Source organism: Loxodonta africana, chromosome 18, assembly GCF_030014295.1.
Source record: "Loxodonta africana isolate mLoxAfr1 chromosome 18, mLoxAfr1.hap2, whole genome shotgun sequence".
NCBI lineage: Eukaryota > Metazoa > Chordata > Mammalia > Proboscidea > Elephantidae > Loxodonta > Loxodonta africana.
In genome coordinates this window covers 39,297,616-39,320,370 of record NC_087359.1, presented here as the reverse complement: position 1 = coordinate 39,320,370, position 22,755 = coordinate 39,297,616, and the positions used below count along the sequence as shown (strand labels likewise).

Here is a 22,755-nt window from a genome sequence, read left to right as displayed (position 1 = left end):
GGTGGCGGGGAGGAATCTAGTCCTTCTCTGCTTCATGCTTAAAGCCAATAGCTTCTCCCCTTTGGTGGGGGCTCAGGAAGTGGGTCTACAACTCCTCCTACCTCAACCTTGGGCTCTTTGCCTTCCACGTGGCAGGGAGATGGAGGATAGCAGATCAGAGAGCCCTGTTTTCATGAGGGACTGAGTAGGGCCCAAGAGAATGAGTAGTGATGAAGCCAAGAGGGGTCAGGGGTCAGGAATCAGGGCTGGGCCTAGAACTCTGGCTCCCTCCTTTCTGAAAATGTCTTTTCCCCTACATGTTCAGGAGGACTTTAGCGCCCCCAAAGCTTATTCTGTGTGTGGTGAAAATCAAGGAACAAGCTTGAGGCATTGCAATATAGAGGAAGTTGCCTACTTTGGCCAAGGGCTAAGAGTGGAGAACCTTTGTTGTCTTTTTTCCTGTTTAACAATGAATGATTCTTTAATGGAGTCCCATCTATTAACTCATTCCTACTAGGCTCCCTGGAACCTGGGTCTGTTTTAGGCATATGCAGGGTAAGAGGATAAAGAACTCTAGTGGCTTCCGAGTCCATGCTCTTTTGGAGCTGGTTGGGATAAGAAAGCAGTTCCTGGGTGCTACAAATGGTTAAGCTCTCAACTACAAACCAAAAGGTTGGTGGTTAGAACCCACCCAGAGGCACCTGGGAAGAAAGGCCTGGTGACCTGCTTCTGAAAATCACAGCCTTGAAAACCCTACGGAGTGCAGTTCTACTCTGAAACACATGGGGCCATCATGAGTCAAAATTGACTCTATAGCAAGCAACTGGTGTTTTTTTTTTTTTGGCGGCGGGGTAGGGAGAGACACTACTTGTTCTCACCACTGGAGAGTACCTGGTATAACTGGCAACGGAGAACATGTATAAAAGTAATAAGAGAGTAAAGAAGGAGGTGGGCCTCATTGGATATGAGAGAAGGTTTCCTGGAAGATGTAGAGTGGGAAGGAGACAGTGCAGGTGGGGAAGCCTGAAAGAAGAAAATGAGCTGGTGGTGTTCAGGGGTTGATGAACAGATCAGAGAGAAACCTTCACAGACCTACCACCTCTGCCCGGGAAGCCATTTGCCTGGTCCCCCAGTGCCTGCCTGGGAAGCTGCTCTGTCTCACCTTACTTCTCTCCCTGCAGACCCCCCTGTCTTGGCAAGAGCTGGAAGGGGAGCAGGCCAGCTCCTGTACACACAAGCGCTCGGCGTCCTGGGGCAGCACAGACCACCGAAAAGAGGTGACTGTCCTCTCTGACTCCCTGGCTAGGGTCACCACCTCTTCTCTAAGCTCCAGTACCATGGGACACGGTCTACTCCAAAGCAGAATCACATTTCCACTCTCACTTCCTCAACTTTGCCTTGTCCTATGAGATGGCTCCTTTGTGTCTGATTCCCAGCCTCCTAGTGGCCAGACCTCAGGAGCCCGGTTGTCCTGCCAGAGGGGCTTGGCCAGCAACTGCCAGTGACCTCAAGCAGCCAAGCACAGGGTTGGTCTCACCTTCCTTTGAGGCTGGATCCAGATAAGTGGTTCAGAGACTGGAGGAAGTCAGGGAATGAGCTCCTGAGAATTGGAAGCCCTTATTTATACTTAACTATTCATTCAGCTATTCATTCAGCTTTAATTCTAAAAGAGGAAGAAAATAGTTATGTGTTCCCAAACCCTTCTTCCTGGCCCTCCCTCTCCCTCAGGAGTGCTCGAGTCCTCAAGGCTGTGTAGAGAAAGCCATAGGCTGGAATCCTCAGCTCCCAGACCAGCTCCACTCTGGCATGCTTGTGTGATGGCTTCTGAAAGGGTCAACTAACTAGGACTCATCTCTCCCTTTACAAGGGACAATAGCTTCCACCCTCCTTGTTGTTGAGAACAGCCATCAAATATGAAGTGAAAATGCACTGCGAGTTTGACCAGTGTGAAATACAAAGTATTTTAATTTTCAATGATCAGGTAGACAAGTTATTTGCACTAAGCGTGGGGTCATGGTATGAATGATTCACAATGACCAATCTAACAGCACTTTCTTCTTGGGTATAGTCATAAATTCTGTGGCCATGGAGCATCAGACCTACTCTCTGAATTCATTTAATTTAGCCCCATATTTAAATATCTCTGTACCCCCTGAGCATTCCCCTTTGCCAGCTGAAGGCAAGTAGGTCTAAAATTACAATGGGACAGGGATAAAACTGAAAATTATTGATGATGAGCCACAGTTGTTACAGGATATGGAAGTCACTATCTCTGAGTGGTGCAAACAGTTAACATGCTGAACTGCTGACCAAAAGGTTAGAGGTTCGAGTCCACCCAGAGACACCTCAGAAGAAAGCCCTAGCGATCTACTTCTAAAAAATCAGTCATTGAAAACCCTATGGAGCACAGTTCCACTCTGACATGCATGGGGTCACCTTGATTGAGAATCAACTTGATGGCATTTTTTTTTTTAATGGAAGCTAGTACAAAATTTAATATTCCTTCTCCAGCACCTGCCCCTTGCTCAGTGTAGTCTACATTAAAATGGGGAAATATTTCCATCCTTCCTGGTCTCAGGGACTTTGAGATAGTCGTGAATATACTTTGAGGAGTAAATGGCTGTTGGCATCCAGAAACATCATTTTCCGTTTCTATTAATAGAGTAGTATTCCGTGCCTTTGGAATCTGTGAAAGGCAAAATGGTTTCAGTGTTGTGTATTTTTAATTTTTTGGACACTGATCCATAGATGGAACACTGGTCATTTAAAACATCAAATAACTTAGTTAACAAGATAGCCAACTTGCCTGAGGAAACTATCATCACAATTTTTAACACCACTAAGCTATTTTGGGAGCCCTGGTGGTACAGTGGTTAAAAGCTACAACTGCTAACCAAAAGGTTGGCAGTTCAGATCCACCAGCCACTCCTTGGAAACCCTATGGGGCAGTTCTACCCTGTCCTATAGAGTCGCCATGTTTCGGGATTGACTTGACGGGAATGGGTAAGCTATTTGGAGATGGAAGATCAGCTTCCATCTCCTTTTTATAATCTTCATGAGCCTCTGGCAGGAGCCACACTTTCAGGCAGGGACCTGATGCATTTTGGCTTTGCTTCATCTGCCTCTCCTCTCCCCTCTCGGGCTGCCAGATCACCAAGTTGAAGCAACAGCTGCAGAGGACAAAGCTGAGCCGCAGCGGGAAGGAGAAAGAGCGGAGCTCCCCACTCCAAGGGGACCACGCGGTGCGGGGAGCTCTGAGGGTACGTTTTCTCCCCCTGGCCCCTTTCTCCCTCCTCTTCCTCCATGTCAGGGTGTGGGAAGAGTTCTCTCGGGTCTTGCAGTTACTGAGCCCTTCCACGCTGCATGCTTTGTGGCCACATAGGTGAAGTTTGGTCCAAACTCAGGCTTGCTGAGTGGCATGGGAAGGGCTTCTTGCTTTTCTCAATTTCTCTCTTTTACCCACACCCCTATAAAATTGAGGTAATGATGATCCTGCAGACTCTGAAAGTACACTCAATATCTCTCAAAGCTCGAACTTAGGATCTCTCAAAGCTCGAACTTCTGGGGAAAACTCCACTGAATGGACTTACTGCAATCAATAACTGTCCCCAAATCCTCCTTTGTTCACTTGGTTCTGCTGGGTAGACATGACTCTCAAAAGCACTCATTCCCGCTGCTCAGAACTGATAACTGTACGTTGTAGTTAATAGGCGCTGTCAAGTCGGTTCTGACTCATAGCAACCCTGTGTACAACCAAATGAAACATTACCTGGTCCTGCGCCATCCTCACAATCCTTGCTATGTTTGAGCCCACTGTTGAAGCTACTGCGTCAGTCTACCTCATTGAGGGTCTTCCTCTTTTTCACTGACCTTCTACTTTACCAAGCATGATATCCTTTTCCAGGGACTGATTCCTTCTGATAACATGTCAAAAGTACATGAGACAGTCTCTCCATCCTCACTTCTAAGTATTCTGGCTGTACTTCTTCCAAGACAGATTTGTTCATTCTTCTGGCAGTCCGTGGTATATTCAATATTCTTCACCAATACCATAATTCAAATGCATCAGTTCTTCTTAGGTCTTCCTTATTCACTGCTTACCTTTCACATGCATATGAAGTGATTGAAAATACCATGGCTTGGGTCAGGTGTACCTTAGTCCTCAAAGTGACATCTTTGCTTTTGAACACTTTAAAGAGGTCTTTTGCAGCAGATTTGCCCACTGCAATACCTCATTTGATTTCCTGACTGCTCCTTCCATGGGCGTTGATTGTGGATTCCAATAAAATGAATGCTTGACAACTTCAATATTTTCTTAATTTATTATATTGCTTATTGGTCCAGTTGTGTAATCCACACTAAAGGCTGTAGTCTTTGATCTTCATCAGTAAGTGCTTCAAGTCCTCTTCACTTTCAGCAAGCAAGGTTGTGTCATCTGCATATTGCAGATAATTACTGGTGATTGGAATTCAAAAGTTGGAAACAAATAAGAAGGATGAGTAGTTGGAAAATATGGCCTTGGTGATAGACATGGACCTTGCCAGATGGAATACGCAAGAATCGAATTGACTACATCTGTGGAAAGAGATGATGGAGAAGCTCAATATCATCAGTCAGAACAAGGCTAGGGGCCAAGTGCGGAACAGGTCATCAGTTGCTCACGTCCAAGTTCAAGTTGAAGCTGAAGAAAATTAAAACAAGTCCACAAGAGCCAAAGTACAATCTTGAGCATCTCTATCCCACCTGAATTTAGAGACCATCTCAAGAATGATGCACTGAACACTAATGACTGAAGACCAGAGGAGTTCTGGGATGACATCGAGGACATCACACGTGAAGAAAGCAAAAGTTCATTAAAAACACAGGAAAGAAAATAAGATGAAAATGGATCTCAGAAGAGACTCTGAAACTTGCTCTTTAAAAACACAGGAAAGAAAATAAGATGAAAATGGATCTCAGAAGAGACTCTGAAACTTGCTCTTGAATGTAGAGTAGCTGAAGTGAATGGAATAAATGGTGAAGTAAAAGAGCTAAAGATTTCAAAGGGTGGCTCAAGAGTACAAAATATTATAATGAAATGTGCAAAGACCTGGAGTTAGAAAACCAAAAGGGAAGAACACACTCAGCATTTCTCAAGCTCAAAGAACTGAAGAAAAAAACTCAACCCTCAAGTTGCAATACTGAAGGATTCTAAGGGCAGAATATTGAATGACACAGGAAGCATCAAAAGAAGATGGAAGGAATACAGAGAGTCACAATACTAAAAAGAATTGGTTGACATTTCAACCATTTCAGGAGGTAGCATGTAATCAATAACTGATGGTATTGAAGGAAGATGTCCAAGCTGTACTGAAGCCATTGGCAAAAAACAAGGCTTCAGGAATTGATGGAATACCAATTGAGATGTTTCAACAGATGGATGCAACGTTGAAGCACTCACTCGTCTATGCCAAGAAATTTGGAGGACAGCTACCTGGTCAACTGCTTGGAAGAGATGCATATTAGTGCCCATTCCAAAGAAAGGTGATCCAAAAGAATGTGGAAATTATTGAACAATGTCATTAATGTCACACACAAGTAAAATTTTGCTGAAGTTACTTAAAAAATGGTTGCAGTAGTACACCAACAGGGAACACCAGAAATTTAAGCCAGATTCAGAAGAGGACATGGAATGAAGGATATCGTTGCTGATGTCAGGTGTATCTTGGCTGAAAGCAGAGAATACCAGAAAGATGTTTACCTGTGTTTTTTATTGACTATGAAAAGGCATTCAATTGTGTGGATCATAACAAATTATGGATAACATCGTGAAGAATGGGAATTCCAGAACACTTAATTATGCTCATGCAGAACCTGTACATAGACCAAGAGGCAGTCATTAGAACAGAGCAAGGGGGTACTGAGTGGTTTAAAATCAGGAAAGGCGTGTGTTAAGGCTGTGTCCTTTCCCCATACTTATTCAGTCTGTATGCTGGGCGAATAATCTGAGGAACTGGACTATATGGAGAAGAACAAGGCATGAGGATTGGAGGAAACTCATTAACCTGCGATATGCAGATGACACAACCTTGCTTGCTGATAACTGTATAGGTAAAGCCTAACATGATTGCTTCTTTTGCCTCCACCAGGCATCCCCTCCCAGCTTCCCTTCAGGGTCCACTGTCCTGCGACTTAGCCCCTGTCTGCACAGAAGCCTGGAAGGGCTCAACCAAGAGCTGGAGGAGGTGTTTGTGAAGGAGCAGGGGGAAGAGGAGCTACTGAGGGTGAGTGTGACCACACCCTGAATGCACCACCTGATTCTTGCTGAGCGTCAGCGGAGGTGGGGGTGGGAGTCTTGCCCTCTGGGGGCTCATAGGCTGTGGATATATAAACAGAGCAATATGCAAACAAGATCCCACAAATGGGATACAAATTGAGTTTATTAATCCCAAAAGGACTTAACTACAGGGACAGCAGAGATGGGCAGGCATGATTGGGAAAGTCTTTGTGTTGGTGAGTAGAAAAAGAAGGAACAAGGATTGGCAGCAAGGAGGGTCCCCAGCTGGGAGGAGTGGGCTAGGCATCATTATTCGGCCAAACCGGCAGCTCACTGTTCCCTGTGTACTTGCCACCGTCCGCTGCCCACCTGCGTCTTCGTTTATGCTGCCCCCACTGCCTGTGTTACCTCTTCCTCTCCCTCCATGTCCACCTGGTGAAATGTGTCCATCCCTTACTGGCCAGCAGCCCCACCCCACTCCCAGGCAGAATTATTCGCTACCCTTTCTGCAGTCTCAAGGCATATTTTTATACTGACAAACAGTAGAATTGGGGAATGCCAGTTGGGCAGGATTAATGTAATTCTAATGGGCACATTTCCCAGTTTATGATTTACTTACTGTTTCATTTTTCATTTGGATATATATATTTGTAGGCATTTATACACACCCAAACAGACACACGCACACGATTTGCTGTGCTGTGGGTACAAGTACCATGGAATGTTTAAAAAGGGGGGCAGGTTTAACTAATGAATTATATGAGAATAGTCTGAATACTTGTCCTGCAGGGGTTTATATCACTTACAAGATCCTCATGGTTTGCCCCCAGCATGCAGGCACCATATGTCGTTCATCTTTGTGTTCCCAGAGCCCAGCACACAGAAGGTCCCTGCATTCATGAGGCTTATAACTTAGCAGGGGCACCCCACAGATCAAAGCATACAGGCAAATATGTAATTACGAATTAGGCTGCAAGTACTATGAAGGAAAAGAACGGAATGTTATGGAAGAAACAGATACAGGGGAAGTCAGGGAAATACATGACTTGAGGAAATGGCGTTTTTCTGTTGTCCTTGTGTGTTATGTATGAAGGATGAGAATAATGGCAAGGAGAGTACCATAAGGCTCACCACAGTACTGAAAAGGTACCCCTGAAAAGGTACAGGCCTGAGGCTTTCTCCACCTTTTTCCCCATCAGATCCTCGATATCCCCGATGGGCATCGTGCCCCCGCCCCTTCCCAGAGCAGCAGCTGCGATCATTCCCTCCTTCCCCTGGAGCCTGGCAACCTGGCCAGTTCTCCCTCCATGCCCCTGGCATCCCCCCAGCCGTCTGGTCGTGCCAGCCGCGAGGAGCACCGGGGTGCAGTTGAGGAGCTGGCATCCATCCCTAGTGACAAAGGTAAGCTGAGGAGGCCCAGGCAGCAGGGCCAGCACGAGGTACAGGACAGTCTCCACTCCCTTTTCCACTCTAACCAGTTCCAGGCCCAGTGTTTTCACTTACTAACCAACCAGAATATCTTCTATGAGTCATCTTTCTTCTACACATGATGCCAACAATAATTATGCTCCTTTACTTTATTTTCTGGCATATACCATATCCAGTCTCTGCACCTATGTTTTTACTTAATCCTCACTCTGATCCAAAGAAGCAATCCCTCACATCCCCGTCTTCCGGCAGAGGTTTAGCATTTGTCGTGGTTAGTTGCCCTCGAGTCAGCTCCAACTCATTTTGACCCTGTAATGTTTGTTAGAGTAGAACTGTGCTCCATAGGGTCTCTAATGACTTGATTTTTCAGAAGTAGAATGTCAGCATGCTGTGGTGGAAAGCCAGCAGGTCTCTAATCAGGTTTCCACTCCTCCCCATGACTAGCGATAGGTTTCAAGGTAGTTATGAATGATGTAAAATAAGAGCAAGTGGTCTCTTGCCCAGGGTGACACAGACTGAGACTCAAGGTTTCTGACTCCAAATCTCTATTCTCTACTGTTCTGCTTCATTAAGCGAACAAGATATTAATACTACTTTCTAATAATGATGATCTTGTACTGTCTAATGTGATCCTCACAGCAACCCTGTGAGGTGGGCTGGTTAAGGGCATGATCTAACAATATACATAGGTAAACAGAGCATCAAGTAATAGGGAGTAAATATGAGATAAATACAGATAAGGTCAATATTTGCAGCTTAGGCAAAGTACACTCGCTGTGTGGAAAGTGAGAGGAATTTTATCCTACAAGTGGGGTTGAGTAAAGATTGCTTCTCTGAGTCAGTACAAGAGCTCTTCCTGGAAGAAGGGATAGATTTTCAAGCCCACAGAAAGGAAGAAGCTGCGGTATGTTGGCAGGCAGCGCTGCAGTCTTGGAAGAAGGCAGAGCAACAGAAGCTAGGGCTTCTTTAAGTCTGAGATTTGGAGTTCCAAACCCAGTCTACCTCCTGGGAATTTAGAATTGGCCTTATACCTTATTTTCCATCAATTCAACTATATATGTGTATATTTTTAATCTTGTTATATAGTCTGTGTATTTCTGTAAGCTGCCTCACGGGTTTTTTTTTAAGGTCGAATAGAGTATAAATGGAGTCTCTGGGTGGTGTACATGGTTAACACATTCAGTCACTAGTTGGAGGTTCAGGTCTTGGAGGTTCAAGTCTACTCCAGAGTTACCTCAGAAAAAGGCCTGGCAATCTACTTCCAAAAACTCAGCCACTGAAAACCTTTTGGAGCACAGTTCTACTCCGACATACATGGGGTTGCTATGAGCTCGAATCGACTCAATGGCAACTGGTTTGGTTTGGTTTAGAGTATAAACAAATAGTAAACTAGATTAGCATAACCACCGCTGTCTACCTTACCACGTCACCCTACCTTGCTCTTTTACACCCAAGGCCTGAGCTGAAGCAAGTGATCTTTCCTCAGCTCCCTGGACTCAGCCTTGCTCTGTTTGCAGCCTCTTCTCCAGGCCACCCGGCCTTCCTAGAAGAGGGCAGCCCATCTCCAGTCCTTGCCTTTGCTGCCTCCCCTCGGCCCAATCACAGCTATGTCTTCAAACGGGAGCCCCCAGAAGGCTGCGAGAGAGTGCGGGTGTTTGAAGAGGCCACGTGAGTACATCAACCTTACAAGGAGCGGGAGGAGGAACAGGGATGGAGGGTCAGCCCTATGTTACCCACCCGACAGGCTGGCCCTTCTTCAGTCTTGGACACTCTATGGTCATAGAGATGTTGTCAACTTTAGGTTTTCAATACCGTGGTTTTTCCATGATCAAACTTGTTGACATTACCTACTCTGAGCACTTAAATCTTTGCTTATCATTATCTCCATAGAAACCTGCTCTCTGCCCACATGCCAGCCACAAGCACAGCAGGAGCTGAGAAGGAAAGATATCTGAAACCTAAGCTCTTCGTTTCTTCTATTTTTTTCTATCCCCAGAGAAGGTGTGAGAATTTGCTAGGCCATAATGAGAGAAAAATGTACTTGAGAGAAATATTGAAGAGAGAGGGGTTGAGGGAGAGGTCGAGAGAGACAGTGAGAAAACTAGCTGTTTAGACAGAGATTAGAAGTGTTTCACCTCCCTGGGATGGAACTGGGGGATGGTGGAGCCTAGACAGCTTTCTAATTGCTTCTGAGTCAAGTCTGTGGCTGTAGTGGTTCAAGTATCTTGTACTCCTAGACAGAAATTTCCAGTCCTTGTAAGTATGAAATCTGGAATATTCCCAAGCCAGATTGGATAATTCGGAAGCCATTGTTAGGTTATTTCTTTACTACGATTCCCTCCTATTAGCAGGGAGAATTGAGAGCTAACCTTTCCAAATGACCCAGACAACCCCACATAGCAGGCGCTGTAAGAGCTGATTTCATTTCCCTCTGCCAGCCTGATATCCATCGGGGCAGATTCACACTGGAAGTTGTGGTTTTGATGGCAGTCAGGAAGTTTAGTCATGGTGTGTGAGTGGAGGTTTAGCTGGGACAGGGTTTTGGTTCTTGAGGGCACCATTTGTATCACAGAAAAGTAAGGGGACAGCCCATGATGGTAGCAGAAAGTACATTATACCCAGAGTAGGAATTAAGGAGAAAACCACTGCCATCAGGATTGTTGGTACCATCATTTCTGTTGCTTGCTATACTTTCAAGACCTCTGGGTCCCATGGGTAGCTATGGAGGGAAGAGGCCAGATCTTGTAGCTTAAAGAGATTCTGGGCTCTTACACCCTCCCCCAAATCCACATTATAGCTGAGTAATTACAACCTGTTAGAAATTAGGCAGTTGCTTGTCTCGATTGTTTCATAGACGCGTAATGCTAGAAGAGTTCTTAAAGTCATCTCATCTAGCTTTCAGCCTCTTTGTTAACCATTTGAGAGATGTGGTGATCCATCAATTCTTTCTCAGATACCCTGGGATAGAAATTCTGACACTCATTGGGGTCTCTTTATTTTATCAACTTTCCTGCTGGGAAGTTCTGTCTTGTGTTCAGCTGTTCTTCTGCTACACTTTCCTCTTCCTTGCTGCTGTCCCCTCTAAGATGACCTAGATTTCCCAGGGAACGATTCAAGCTGTTCAGGGTCATCCTGGTTGCCCTCATACCCTTTGAGTGTTGCTGGGTCTCCTATTGGTCACCTTCCACACGTGTGCATGCACACACCCAGAGCATTCCTTTCTGGGCTCCCCTGCCACCAACTGCCCACCTCTGCACTCCATAAAGCGGGATTCTTTTAAACCCTTCTTGGCCAAGGGACACCTTGCCACTGTGGAGTCTCTAAGACTCCCAGGCCTTCCCAAATACATCCAGCATATGGGCCTTTTACTTCCATCCACCTCTTCTCACCCTGTGCCAGCCTCTGCCTTCCTTCTCTCCCCCTTGCTCTTCTGGAAATAAAGCGGTAATCAATTTATCAAGCTGTACACTAAGTGCATTTTTCTATATGTGTATTCTACTTCAATAAAAAGTAAAAAAGAAAGGGTAGTTGATGCAAACCATTGGCGACAGAGCCCCACCATCTTCCAACACATTTGTCTTCTTACCTCCAAGACTCCAACCAGCACCTTGCAGTTCTGTTTCACTCTCCAAGCATGGCCAATACTCTTTTTTTTTTTTTTTTAACCATACCCATTAAACTATTCCAGTTGATTCCAACTCATAGCGACCCTGTAGAACTGCCCCATAGGGTTCCCAAGGCTGTAAATCTTTATGGAAGCAGCCTGCTGCATCTTTCTCCTATGGGGCGGCTGGTGGGTTTGAACTGCTTAACCACTGTGCCACCAGGGCTCCTTTTTTATCACAAGAATTCCTTACTCTAGAACTCTCTGGCCTGGCCTTCTTTTATCCTTCCATTTTTCCCTAAGTGGTCAGAAGGGTAAGGATGACTCTTTTTACATTAAACGTGAGACAGAGAAGGCCAAGACCTAGTTAGAACCTGTATCTCCTTTCTCCCAATTGTTGCTATTCTTTCCTCCCTGCAAGAGTTCGAAAATCACACCTTTCAAAGTGTGCTCAAGAATTAGATTCTCTGGGCCAGTGGTTCAACAGGGGAAAATTTTGCCTCCGTGAGACATTTTTGGTTGTCGCAACTCAGGGGAGGGAGGGTGCTACTGACAGCTAGTCTAGAGGGCAGGGATGCTGCTAAACATTCTAGGATGCACAGGATAACCCCCCCAACAAAGAATGATCTGGCCTAGAATGTCAGTAGTGCTGAGGCTGAGAAACTCTGCTTCAGGCTATAAAGTCTTAGAAGTTACCTTGCCTGGTTCTCTGCTTTCAGGGAAGTGGTCTGACCTCAAAACACCCTTCACTGAAGAAATCTCTCAAATTAAAAGTCCCTTGGTCTCTTCTTCTAGAATCACATTCCTGTCTAGCTTCAATCCTCCTGCTTCGAGCTAAAGTATCTTTACCATTATTCAGACATACTCCTAAAAAATGGAGCACTGGGGGGCCTAAAGACTGTTTAGTGCCCAGCAGCTTTTCATGTTTTGGTCAAGCTACCATCCTATTTGTACCCTGTCCCAGCTCCCCTACTCCCCTGACACTGCAACATCAGACATCCTTTCTCACTGGCTGCTTCTCTCTCTCCCTGTGTGTGTGTGTTTGTGTCTGTGTGTATGTGTACACATACGTCTGTGTGTTTCTCTCTTTCCATCCTCCAGGTCCCCAGGTCCTGACCTGACCTTCCTGACTTCCTGTCCTGACAAGAACAAAGTCCATTTCAACCCGACCGGCTCCGCCTTCTGCCCTGTCAACTTGATGAAGCCCCTCTTTCCCAGCATGGGCTTCATCTTCCGTAATTGCCCCTCAAGCCCGGGGTCTCCCCTTCCCCCGACCAGCCCCAGGCCACCTCCTCGGAAGGATCCAGAGGCCTCTAAGGCCTCCCCACTGCCGTTCGAGCCATGGCAGCGCACCCCACCATCAGAAGAGCCCGTGCTTTTCCAGAGCTCCCTGGTGGTCTGAGGTCCCCACCCCACCACTGTACCGTGGAGACCAGTGCCTTGGTGGCAGCCTCCTCCTCAGCCCCTCTGAGATGGGGGATGGAGGAGCCCTTCCCTCTCGGCTTTTGAGCACTTTCATTTATTGTGTCAAAGCCCTGGGTCCTCTTTCTGATGGACACCTGCCCCTCCTAATGTGAGGGGACCTGCCTTCTCCACTAGCAGCTGGGCAGCTCACTACTCACACCTATGTCCCTGCCACCTCCCTCACTTGGTGGAAAACTCACCTAGAAGGTCTTGGGTCCCCCACTCCTAGGTGTGAATCCAAAGGACTGTATATGAGGCCCTTGTCCTTGTCATTGAGGAAGCTGGCCATGACTGAAGGAGAGGGGACACCACAGAGCCCCATTCCTCTTCTCTTCCACACACACAGAAGAGACCAGAAGACAGACACCCCCACCCTCAGCCCCATCCCCATGGCTCCCTCTCATTGGAGGTGCTGACCAAAGCAGCCCTAAAGGGCCATAACACTTGACCAATTCAGCTGCTGGCAGAGGGGGGAACCAAAGGTTTTCCCAAGTGGCATTTTCATCTCGCTTTCACTCTGACTAAAGATTGTCTTAAGCAGCAGCCCGACCTGCCCAGCCCCAGGCGGGTAGTGGGGGAGAGGGAGGGCTGGTGTTCCTCTGGGTGGCAAGTGGCAACTCTACACCCTCTACCTGCCCCAGGTCTGGGTTGGATATGGATTAGAAAAATGCCTATTTTTCTTGTATCGATATAGAAACTATTTTCTCCCAAAGACACTATTTTTGCAGCTGTTTGAAGTTTGTATATTTTCTGTACTGCAGAGCTTACACAAAAATTGAAGAAGAATGTTAATGTTCGAGTTTTCTTATCCTGTGTTTAGAGATTGTTTTTTGCAGATCTTGGTGTTAATAGACCAAATAAATAAATAAGTATTCCCAGCAACTTGAGATTCTGTTAAATCTTTGTTTTGCCCGGCGGGGGTGGGGGGGGGGCGGTGGAGACTGAGAGTATGATATTGATCATTTCATCCTTGTCTTCGAGGGAGGAGGCTTCACTTAACACGTAAGTATGTGGATCTGGGTGTTGGATGGATGGACATGGAGTCCCTGTCCTCAGGCCACCAGGCTTGGACTCTTTACATGGACATGTGCACAGCAGATCCAGGAGATGGCTGTCCAAAAGGAAGAATGCAGTGTGTCCTGGAGGTGGGGTGAGGGAGTCAGTGGGGAAGTCATCCATTCTTGGGTCCATCTGGAAAAGCTCCTTGTGGAAAGTGGATTTCGGAGAGGAAATGCTGGTCACTAAGGGGAGACAGTTTGACATTGTGGACGTTCCTAGTACTGGCAAAGCGAATGAGACCAAGGAATGGTGCTTACCTTGAGTCTCTCCACACGTTTTTGGGGAAGCTTTAGCTCCTTTTGGGTATTCTTCTCATCTGACATTTCCCTGAATACCCACAACACGGTGTGTAGCCTTGGGCTTTCGCAGCCTCTCATTTTTACAGTGTTGCACCTGTGAGAGGTCTTAGGCTTTGAGGGGAAATGGGAATGACCGTCCCAACATTCTCATGGCACGTTGGAGTTTGGAAAGCATTTTCACAGAAGACACATTATCCCCGTTGTATAAGTACGGTTGACTGCCCTAAGAGCAGTCATAATAACTATAATTGTATAGTATTCCACAGTTTTGGAAGCACATTCACATGTATCTATGTCTGAAGACCTCGCAACAAACTCCTAAACCAAGCTATTCCAACTACCATTCGTTGGCTTGGTTAAGAGCTTTACATGTCACTGAAATATCACAAACCCAATGAAAGAAATGTGGTTAAGTCCCTCTATACTAATGAAGGGAGGGCAGAAAGATTGAATAACTTTCCCCAAGGGACATGGATATGAAGTGGAGGAGCTGGGATTGGAAACCAGATAATTTGAACCCAGTGTTCACACTTTTAACCACAATACTCTCCTGCTTGCCTATAATATTTGTTAACACATTCCCATTACTTTCAGGTGAAGAAACTTTACTCAGAAGTCAAACGAATTGTTTGAGAGCCCAGGCGGGAAGAGGCAGAGCTGGGCCTGGAACCTAGGTTGCTTGGTTCCTAGCCTAAGAGGTTTCTGCCCCTTTCCTCCCTGCTGCTGCTCAGTACCCTGGAATCATGGGCTAATTCAGTGGAGTAAGCCACTAGGCAAGAAAACAAATGTGGGGATCCGTCTCCCTAACATTAAGGAGAAAACAGTAAGGACAGACCCCATCTACTGTCTCTTACCCCTCCCCCTGAAAGATAAGTCTGGCCTGCCCCAAAGCCTCAGTGAGTCAGGCCTGGAGTGATGGGTGTGGTGCTGCTCAGTGCTTCCTTCCTTTGCCTGAGGCTGTGCCAAAGGAATGGGCTGCTAGAAAAGAAGGAGGTCTATCCAGATAGTGCCCAGAGTCTAACTGGCAGACTGTGATCTGGGCCAATTATTAGGAGTGGGGGAATGTTTGGGGGAGTATCAGTGATCTGAGGTCAGTGGTGTTCTAGCTCTGTGCCAGCAGGTGGAAGCACAACACTTGCATGAGGAAGGTGTCCAACAAGGTGTTCATTAATGGGGAAGAACCTGGCAGGAAGCCGGAGTGTTTGCTCCATTGTTGGTGAGTTGTAAGACCTTGAAGAGAATTCATTTCAATCGGCTTCCATTTCCACCTCGAGAATGTGAGAATGTGAGGAGATAAAATACGAATTGAGAGAAGAGTAATAACTAATAGTATCTTAAACTTGCACAGCACACTTTACAGTTTATAAAACACTTTCACAAACCTCAGCTCATTTGATCCTCAAAACAGTCAAGAGGCAGATAAGGTGGCTATTACGAATTACCCCTAGTTTACAGACTGGGAAAACTGTGGCTCGGAATTTAAAGGCACGCGGAGGTTACCCTAAGACTTAAGAGCACTGATCTAGCAGAGGCTTACTGTACTGCTCTCCCCCGTGGAAGCCTAGAGCTGTGCCGGGGAGGAAGAACTGCTCTCAAAGTCAGGCCTTGAACGCTCTTGCTGGTAAAGTTGACGTTGTAGAGTCGGTCGCTGACGCTGGGCAGCAGCTAGAGGGCGTCGAGGGGCCATTCGGAGTTTCTTGGAGTTAGGACCCAGCAGAAGACTGACCGCCGACCGGGAAAAAAAACTTTAATTTGCCCTGCCAGCTGTACCTCCTCTTTCCCGCCCACTTGTCTGCCTTTGCACAGCGCCGCCAATTGGCGACTTCCACATCTCTCTACGTCATCATTCCTCGACCGGGCACCTCCTAGGCGCCCCCTCCGGGCTCTGGGTTGCAGTTGTCCTCGGAGTTGCCTGATCGGAAAAATTGGAAGACGAGGCATTAGCCACGGGAAAGCCACTCCCCGGGAAACGAGGGATGGAGCCAAGGCCCCGAGGCGACCTTCTTTTCCTGGAAACAGCTGCTGGCCTCTGAGGCGTTTCCCCCTTGGCCATCCTGAACAGGCAGTTCTGGTGGTGGCTGCTGGGCCCTGCGGAGCGACTGTCGCATGCAGCTCCTATGAGGCCCCTGCTGCCGGTCGGCGATGTCCGACTGGAGCTGTCGCCGCCGCCGCCGCCGCTGGCGCTGTCGGCTGTGAGCGGAGCTCCGGTCGGCTCGTCCGGGCGTCTCATGGCCGCTAGCAGCTCCTTAGTGCCCGACCGGCTGCGTCTGCCGCTCTGCTTCCTGGGCGTCTTCGTTTGCTATTTTTACTATGGGATACTGCAGGAAAAGATGTGAGCGGATCCCCGGGGCTGGAACGCAGCACCCCCTCCCCTATCCCGCCTCCCTCTCCCCAGCCTGTGGTCCTGTTTGCGGCCCTCCAGACCCTAGCCTCAGGCTTTAGTTTTGTCCTCATACCGCCTTTCCGGCCCTGCCAGCACCTCCTGCTTCTACAGCCGGCGCTGAGCCTCCCCAGAATTCCGAAACGGGAGGGTTGGTCTCTGAATTCTCGAGACCTGGTTTTTCCTCCGTTGGTTCTAAAGGCCTGAGTTTTACAGACTGAAGTTTTTCTACACCCATACAGGCTTCCTTGATTAGGCCAGCTCCTCTTTGGAGCGCCCACGTATCTGCAGATAGCTGGTTATTCCGCCCTCGGCCTTGCTGCCTTTACCCAAATCCAAATCCCTTCTCCTGCCTGGGGTCCTGGTTTCACCATCTAATTCTCCATGATTATTTAGCTCCATCCTTTATGGGCGTTCTTATTCCTAGGTTAGGGGATCAGCAGGCTGGGATGTCTAGTTTCTAGGTTCAATAAAAGCAGTTCCTTTTTCAGGTGAAAAGAATGTTCTTTACCAAGCTCTCCCCACATCCAGAAAGGCAAGATAAGTTCAGAGCTCTAGGCATGCTATATAACAGCGAAGGTAATACACTAATTCCTCCCCCCCCCCTTTTTTTTTCTGTGTTTTATTCTTAGAACAAGAGGAAAGTATGGGGAGGGAGCCAACCAAGAGACGTTCACTTTTGCCTTAACTTTGGTCTTCATCCAATGTGTCATCAATGCTGTATTTGCCAAGATCTGTGAGTACCTAGACAGTACCTCATGTATGCCCCCACCCCTTCGAATCCTGGGCATTAGGCAGTGATGGTAATTCAGCCTTAGGGTCTATCTCCCACAGTCCCCATCCCCTTCAGTGCTCACACAACCTCTGTGAGGTCTATAAAAGTAATGACTTTGAAACGGGGTAAAACTCTATTTCCTTAAATTAGAAGAACTGAGTCAAAAATGTGCAGCAAGTGGGTTTTCTGTGTTCCCAATCCCCATTGAGAATACCTTTTTTTTTTCTTTGTCCCTTTGACTTTGTGTTTTGAGTTTCTTCTCTTTGTTCCCTGAGGCTAGTAGCAGGGCAAATTAGTCCCTTGGACCAAATGACACTCCTCCACACCCGCATGTGGTCTTGTGTTAGACTTAGGTGGGACTGAAGAGTTGAATAAGCTTCAGAAATTTCCCAGTCTAAGAGAACAGAAACAGCTTCTGCTCTTCGGGTGCCCCTTATTCTATTCGACAAACTAGTTCCTTTCATGAGGCTTCAACTTTTGCTCAGTGGTCCATCCTAGCCCCACCAGGTTTCTCTTGTATGTTTTTTTGTCTTCTCCCAGTGATCCAGTTTTTTGACACTGCCAGGGTGGATCGTACCCGGAGCTGGCTCTATGCTGCCTGTTCTGTCTCCTACCTGGGTGCCATGGTCTCCAGCAACTCAGCACTACAGTTTGTCAACTACCCAACTCAGGTGAAACCTTAAGGTGGGATGAGGGTTGGCTCAGAAGTTGTTTGAAAAGGACTAAGACTTCTTCCCTCAGGGCTGTGACTTATATAAAAAGAGAGCAGCCGTAAAAGAGTGTGTTTGAGAAATTCAGGGTGTGTAGAACCATAGAGCTGTGGTTTAGTAGTGGTGGGTTAGGCTGTGATAGGGCAGCCTTCTGAGGCTGAGGACCTTGATGCAGGCCCCACACTTACTCATCCTCCACACTGCAGCACCTAGCACAGCACCTGGCACATCACAGATACTCAGAAATTATTTGCTGAATTTAATTTCAGGTCCTTGGTAAATCCTGCAAGCCAATTCCAGGTAAGCAGAAGAAGGTGGTCTCCATCTTCCATCCTCACGCTTCCTGTAGTAAGCGCTCTCCCCCTCTACTAGAGCTCTGGATCCCCCTGAGCTTCATCATCCCATCATAGCTATCATCAGGGACTTCCTCCTTTCCCTCCCCCTACCCATCCTGTCATCTGTATCACTTCCTGTGTTGTGGGATGTGCACAGGCTTATAATCCTTAATAGGAGCTAGAGGCTGACCTTGTCTGCTTCACATGTCAGTCATTTCAGTGTCCAATGGGTTTACATTGTATTAGGCACCATAAGTCTCAGTTTGATCTTTGACTTCTTTCTCTCACACTTCCCTACCACTCCCTGCCCTTGCTCCATTCCTTCCTGGACCTTTCACCTTTGTTCTCTACCTTACACTCTTTGCTCAACCGTGTTGCCCAAACACCTGTCAAGGCGCCAGCCCAGTACCCTCCTCTTATCCTCTATAGGCCTTCCTTTTCACGTTATTTTCTCCCATGAGTCTTTTCTTGTCTCCTGGGAGGAAGCTGTTGGGTCATGGGTAGTCACCTATGGGTGCCTGAATTTTCTACTCTGTTTCTTTCCTATAGTCATGCTCCTTGGGGTGACCCTCTTGAGGAAGAAGTACCCACTGGCCAAGTACCTGTGTGTGTTGCTGATTGTGGCTGGAGTGGCCCTTTTCATGTACAAACCCAAGAAAGTAGTTGGGATGGAAGAACACACAATTGGCTATGGAGAGCTGCTGCTGGTATGTGATGCTGATGGGGCAGGCAGCCTTTTCCAGCAAACTTAACTGAGGGATATCTCCACCTGGGCAGGCAGAAGGCCACTTATATGATATGTCTTAAGGGCGATGGTACTCCTTACCCCTGTTTCTGGTCTTTGTGTCTTGTGACAGGCTCCCTGGCTCTGCCAAAGGAGAGCCTGAAATACCGCGCTACCACTCTCCTTCTGGGGAAGATATGACCCTGAACGCTGTGTCTAAATCCTGGTATGAGGTCACTGTGTGAGACCTGACAGCAAAGAGGGAGGGAGTAGTGTGTCTCTTGACTGTGGCGTTCCTAGAAACCTAGAAGCTAAAGTTAAAAATAATACAATAGTAACTATTCCTTAGTATGTATTAGGCACTGTTCCAAGTAAAAGTTGATAAATTTTTACAATAACTTAGTAGCATAGGTAGTATTGTCCCCATTTTATAAATGAAGAAACTGAGGCACAGAGAGGTTGAGTTATTTCCCCATGGTCACATGGCTATGAAGTGGCAGAGTCAGGATTCCAGTCCAGGCAGTCTGACCACAGAATCTGGTCTCTGGAGCACTGTACTCCAAGCCAGGAGGCTAACCTGTTGGGACTAAATTTTCTCTCTCTCCGGCTTTAATGGGGAATGTGTATGGCTCACCACAGCGTATTTTAGGCGACTGCACACCAGGCTTCGTGGCATTGTGTTGGGAAGTGGTAGGCTTCCTGCCTCACTCTGATAGCACTGAAACTATGTGGCTTGCTTAGCCTGTCATTACAGTGTCAGAGGGCTAGCATGGTCTATTCCCACCCCACACCATTAGCCAAATGGCAATATCTTACGCTGACGACTCTGTCTTAAGGTCATGCTTTCTGAGGAGCCTGAGAGTGAGGAGGAGCCCTGGTGGCCTTGTCACTGCAGGCTGCACCATTTCTTTGCAGCTCTTGTCTCTGACCCTGGATGGACTGACAGGTGTTTCCCAGGACCACATGCGGGCTCATTACCAAACAGGCTCCAACCACATGATGTTGAACATCAACCTTTGGTCGACGTTGCTGCTGGGAGCTGGTAAGAAGAGCTGCTGTTCTTCCCACGTATCACCAGAGGGCAGACTGCCCTTGTCCTGTTGAGCCCATGCACTGCTGGCAGTTTGCCAACTTTGCCCAGTTCACGTGCCTGCCTCAGTTCCAAGATGCCTTATGTCTAGCTTCCTGAGTCCCGGAGAAACCTTCACCAGTGGGATCTGCGTAGTACCTGTTATCGGCACAGATGGGTAGACCTGTGCCAGGTATGGAAGGACACACAGTAGTGAAACATGGGGTACCTCTGGAAACTTAGCCTCTTATGATAGAGATGAGACATTGGCTTGGTGTTTACTGAACATAGATGAGACAGACTCAGGTGTTTATTGAATATAATTCAGATGTTTATGTATTTGATTTTAAATCAGTCCTTCCCAATCTTTTTCACATTTTGGCACATGTAGAAGGTGTTTTTTGTATAGCAGTATGGCAACAGGTTTGGTTTTTTATTTTTGCTTTTTAATGGGGTAAATGGCGGAGGCTGTTGAAGACTGGCAGTGACAGTGTTGGGGCTGCCCTGAACTAGGGACATGCAGATCAGTACCTATACAACATCTCTGCGTTAAATCTCTGCTATAGTTCTGCATGACTTTCGTAACTCATTAACTTCCAAGCCTTTCCCACAAAATTGAGTCTTTTATTAGTTCTTATCATCAGAAAAGAACAGGAGAGGGCTGCCGGATGGGATAGTACAGACTCATTCCATGTGCATCCCCAAGCTCTTTCCTCCTTCAGAGGGACTTCAGTGCGGGCGCGTGTGCAGGTTGGGCATACAAGATGCTTTATTCATCTCTTGGCATTTTTTCTATAGGAATCCTGTTCACTGGGGAGCTCTGGGAGTTTGTTAGCTTTGCCGAGAGGTACCCTGCAATCATGTATAACATCCTGCTCTTTGGCCTGACCAGTGCCCTGGGTCAAGTGAGTGCCTTGAGAGGAGATGGCCTGGCTGGGAGAAGAGGGGTGGCAAGATTCGCCCTGATGTTCTGTTGTAGACTTTAGGCCTCATGGCAGATAACCAAGAACTAGCCTGATCCTGCTTTTCTCTGTCTCTCTCTAGAGCTTCATTTTCATGACAGTTGTATATTTTGGTCCCCTGACCTGCTCCATCATCACCACAACTCGAAAGTTCTTCACCATCTTGGCCTCTGTGATCCTCTTCGCCAACCCCATCAGTCCCATGCAGTGGGTGGGCACTGTGTTGGTATTCCTGGGTGAGTTCACCCCGAGCGGGCCTCTGCGTCACACACAGCCACAGCAAACGGAGCATTAGACATTTTCCCTAACATTCGTTTGTACATTTATGAAGTTTATATAGTTATTTTAGAGAAAGCCTTTTTAAAAGAGAACGATGTTCTATCCAGCCTTCCTAACGAGCATTTTACCTTAGTATATTTTTTTCTAGTGACTTAGATTTCCCCAGATACTGAGCAGGAAAGGATTATTATGCTTAGTCCCTATTATTGGGAACTGAGAGGAATAACTAGGAAGTTAAGTTTCTTTGAATCTTGCTGTATTTTATATATTTTTGTGTTTTTCATATATATATATATATATATAATTGCTAGTATTTGGTGATTTTTTTTTTTTTTTCACTTGATGCTGTTCTCCTTTCTCTTGGAAACGTATATAAAACCAGTGTGCTAAAGTTAATACTACTTACAGCCCCAATTTGGAGAACCTAAGCTAACTCCTCTCCCCTGCCCCCAATCATTGATAGGTTTCATTTCCCCCATAAAGCTGAGCCCATTTTCTTTTTTTCATAGGTCTTGGTCTCGATGCCAAGTTTGGGAAGGGAACCAAGAAGACATCCCACTAAGAAGAGGGACGCTACCTCCACTCCAAAAATATTTAACTTATTATCTCAAAAGTGACATCTCTTGGGAAAATGGACTCAATAGGAACAAGGGACTGGGTTCTAGTCTTTTTTAAAAAAGAAAATAAAATCAACACAGTCTTAAAAAAAAACTTGGATTTTAACAAGACAGAGTTGGCGTTTTCTGTTCCTGGTGACCTGGAGCACAGTCCAGCTCAAAGAAAGAGAGAAGGCAAAGGCAGAACACAAGCTGCTCCTCTCGCAGGTGTGGTTACCGTGGTTGGCGTATAATTCCCCAAGAGCCTGGGCTTCGGGGGGAGGGACTTTAATAGATTATACAGCTGCGCCAGAGGATAGAAAAATCACTTTACTTCTCTTAAGGCTCTAGTGGGCAAATATTCATAAAAAGCCAAAGGTATGTTCTCTCTTCAAGAACTTCTCTTGAGGTTGAGGTACAGTGAACCCAGAGCCTCAGAGTTAGCTGTATTTTTACACTTCACCACCATCTCCCCTTCAGCCAAAGCTTGACCAAGGCCGAAGTGGAGACCCATGTGTGTGTCATGAACAGCTTTGGAAGGCCTGTGAATGTACTTTTCCTGATTCCCTCCCTCCATTCCTGTTGTCGGTCCACCTGGTCTCCTACTGGGAGTGCCGAATTAATCCTTCCTATTCCCCTGCCCCCTTCAGCTGCTAAAGCATTGCAGCCCTCTGCCATCCTGGCTGTGCCAACGTGTTGCCATGCCAGCTTCTGCCTGTTGAAAGGGAGGCTGGAGGCAGGCAGGGTGGCTGAGTCCTGGCCCAGAGCCCCTGTCGAGTTTTTGGGTGGCAACTGGGGGAGAAGGCGGAGCATGGAGGAGAGCCACCCGCCCACTG

The 22,755-nt window shown here is 46.9% G+C and overlaps 2 protein-coding genes across 7 annotated transcripts in view; both read left to right on the top strand.

The window, feature by feature from the left end:
- FAM117A (family with sequence similarity 117 member A) overlaps positions 1–13,629 on the top strand; it is a 70,108-nt gene extending 56,479 nt beyond the window's left edge. For all 4 annotated transcript variants that reach the window (XM_023553599.2, XM_023553600.2, XM_023553597.2 and 1 more), the window contains 6 exons: positions 1,161–1,256; positions 3,129–3,239; positions 6,108–6,242; positions 7,435–7,636; positions 9,181–9,331; positions 12,369–13,629. In XM_023553599.2, the coding sequence (XP_023409367.1) occupies positions 1,161–1,256; positions 3,129–3,239; positions 6,108–6,242; positions 7,435–7,636; positions 9,181–9,331; positions 12,369–12,669 (996 nt within the window). In that variant the 3' untranslated portion in view covers positions 12,670–13,629. The remainder of the gene's footprint in view (positions 1–1,160; positions 1,257–3,128; positions 3,240–6,107; positions 6,243–7,434; positions 7,637–9,180; positions 9,332–12,368) is intronic.
- Positions 13,630–16,211: 2,582 nt separating this feature from the next.
- Positions 16,212–22,049, top strand: SLC35B1 (solute carrier family 35 member B1). Of its 3 annotated transcripts, none has more exons than XM_003414651.4 (9): positions 16,218–16,421; positions 17,102–17,205; positions 17,785–17,915; positions 18,224–18,254; positions 18,839–18,996; positions 19,929–20,055; positions 20,881–20,987; positions 21,127–21,280; positions 21,833–22,049. In XM_003414651.4, exons 1-9 carry the CDS (start codon positions 16,318–16,320, stop codon positions 21,883–21,885), a joined length of 969 nt encoding a protein of 322 aa, XP_003414699.3. In that variant the 5' UTR covers positions 16,218–16,317; the 3' UTR covers positions 21,886–22,049. The 3 variants fall into 3 exon arrangements, with proteins under 3 accessions (XP_023409370.2, XP_003414699.3, XP_010592648.1); XM_010594346.3 differs by having other exon boundaries at positions 16,308–16,421; positions 17,810–17,915; XM_023553602.2 differs by lacking the exon at positions 20,881–20,987 and having other exon boundaries at positions 16,212–16,421.
- The last annotated feature ends 706 nt before the right edge of the window (positions 22,050–22,755 follow it).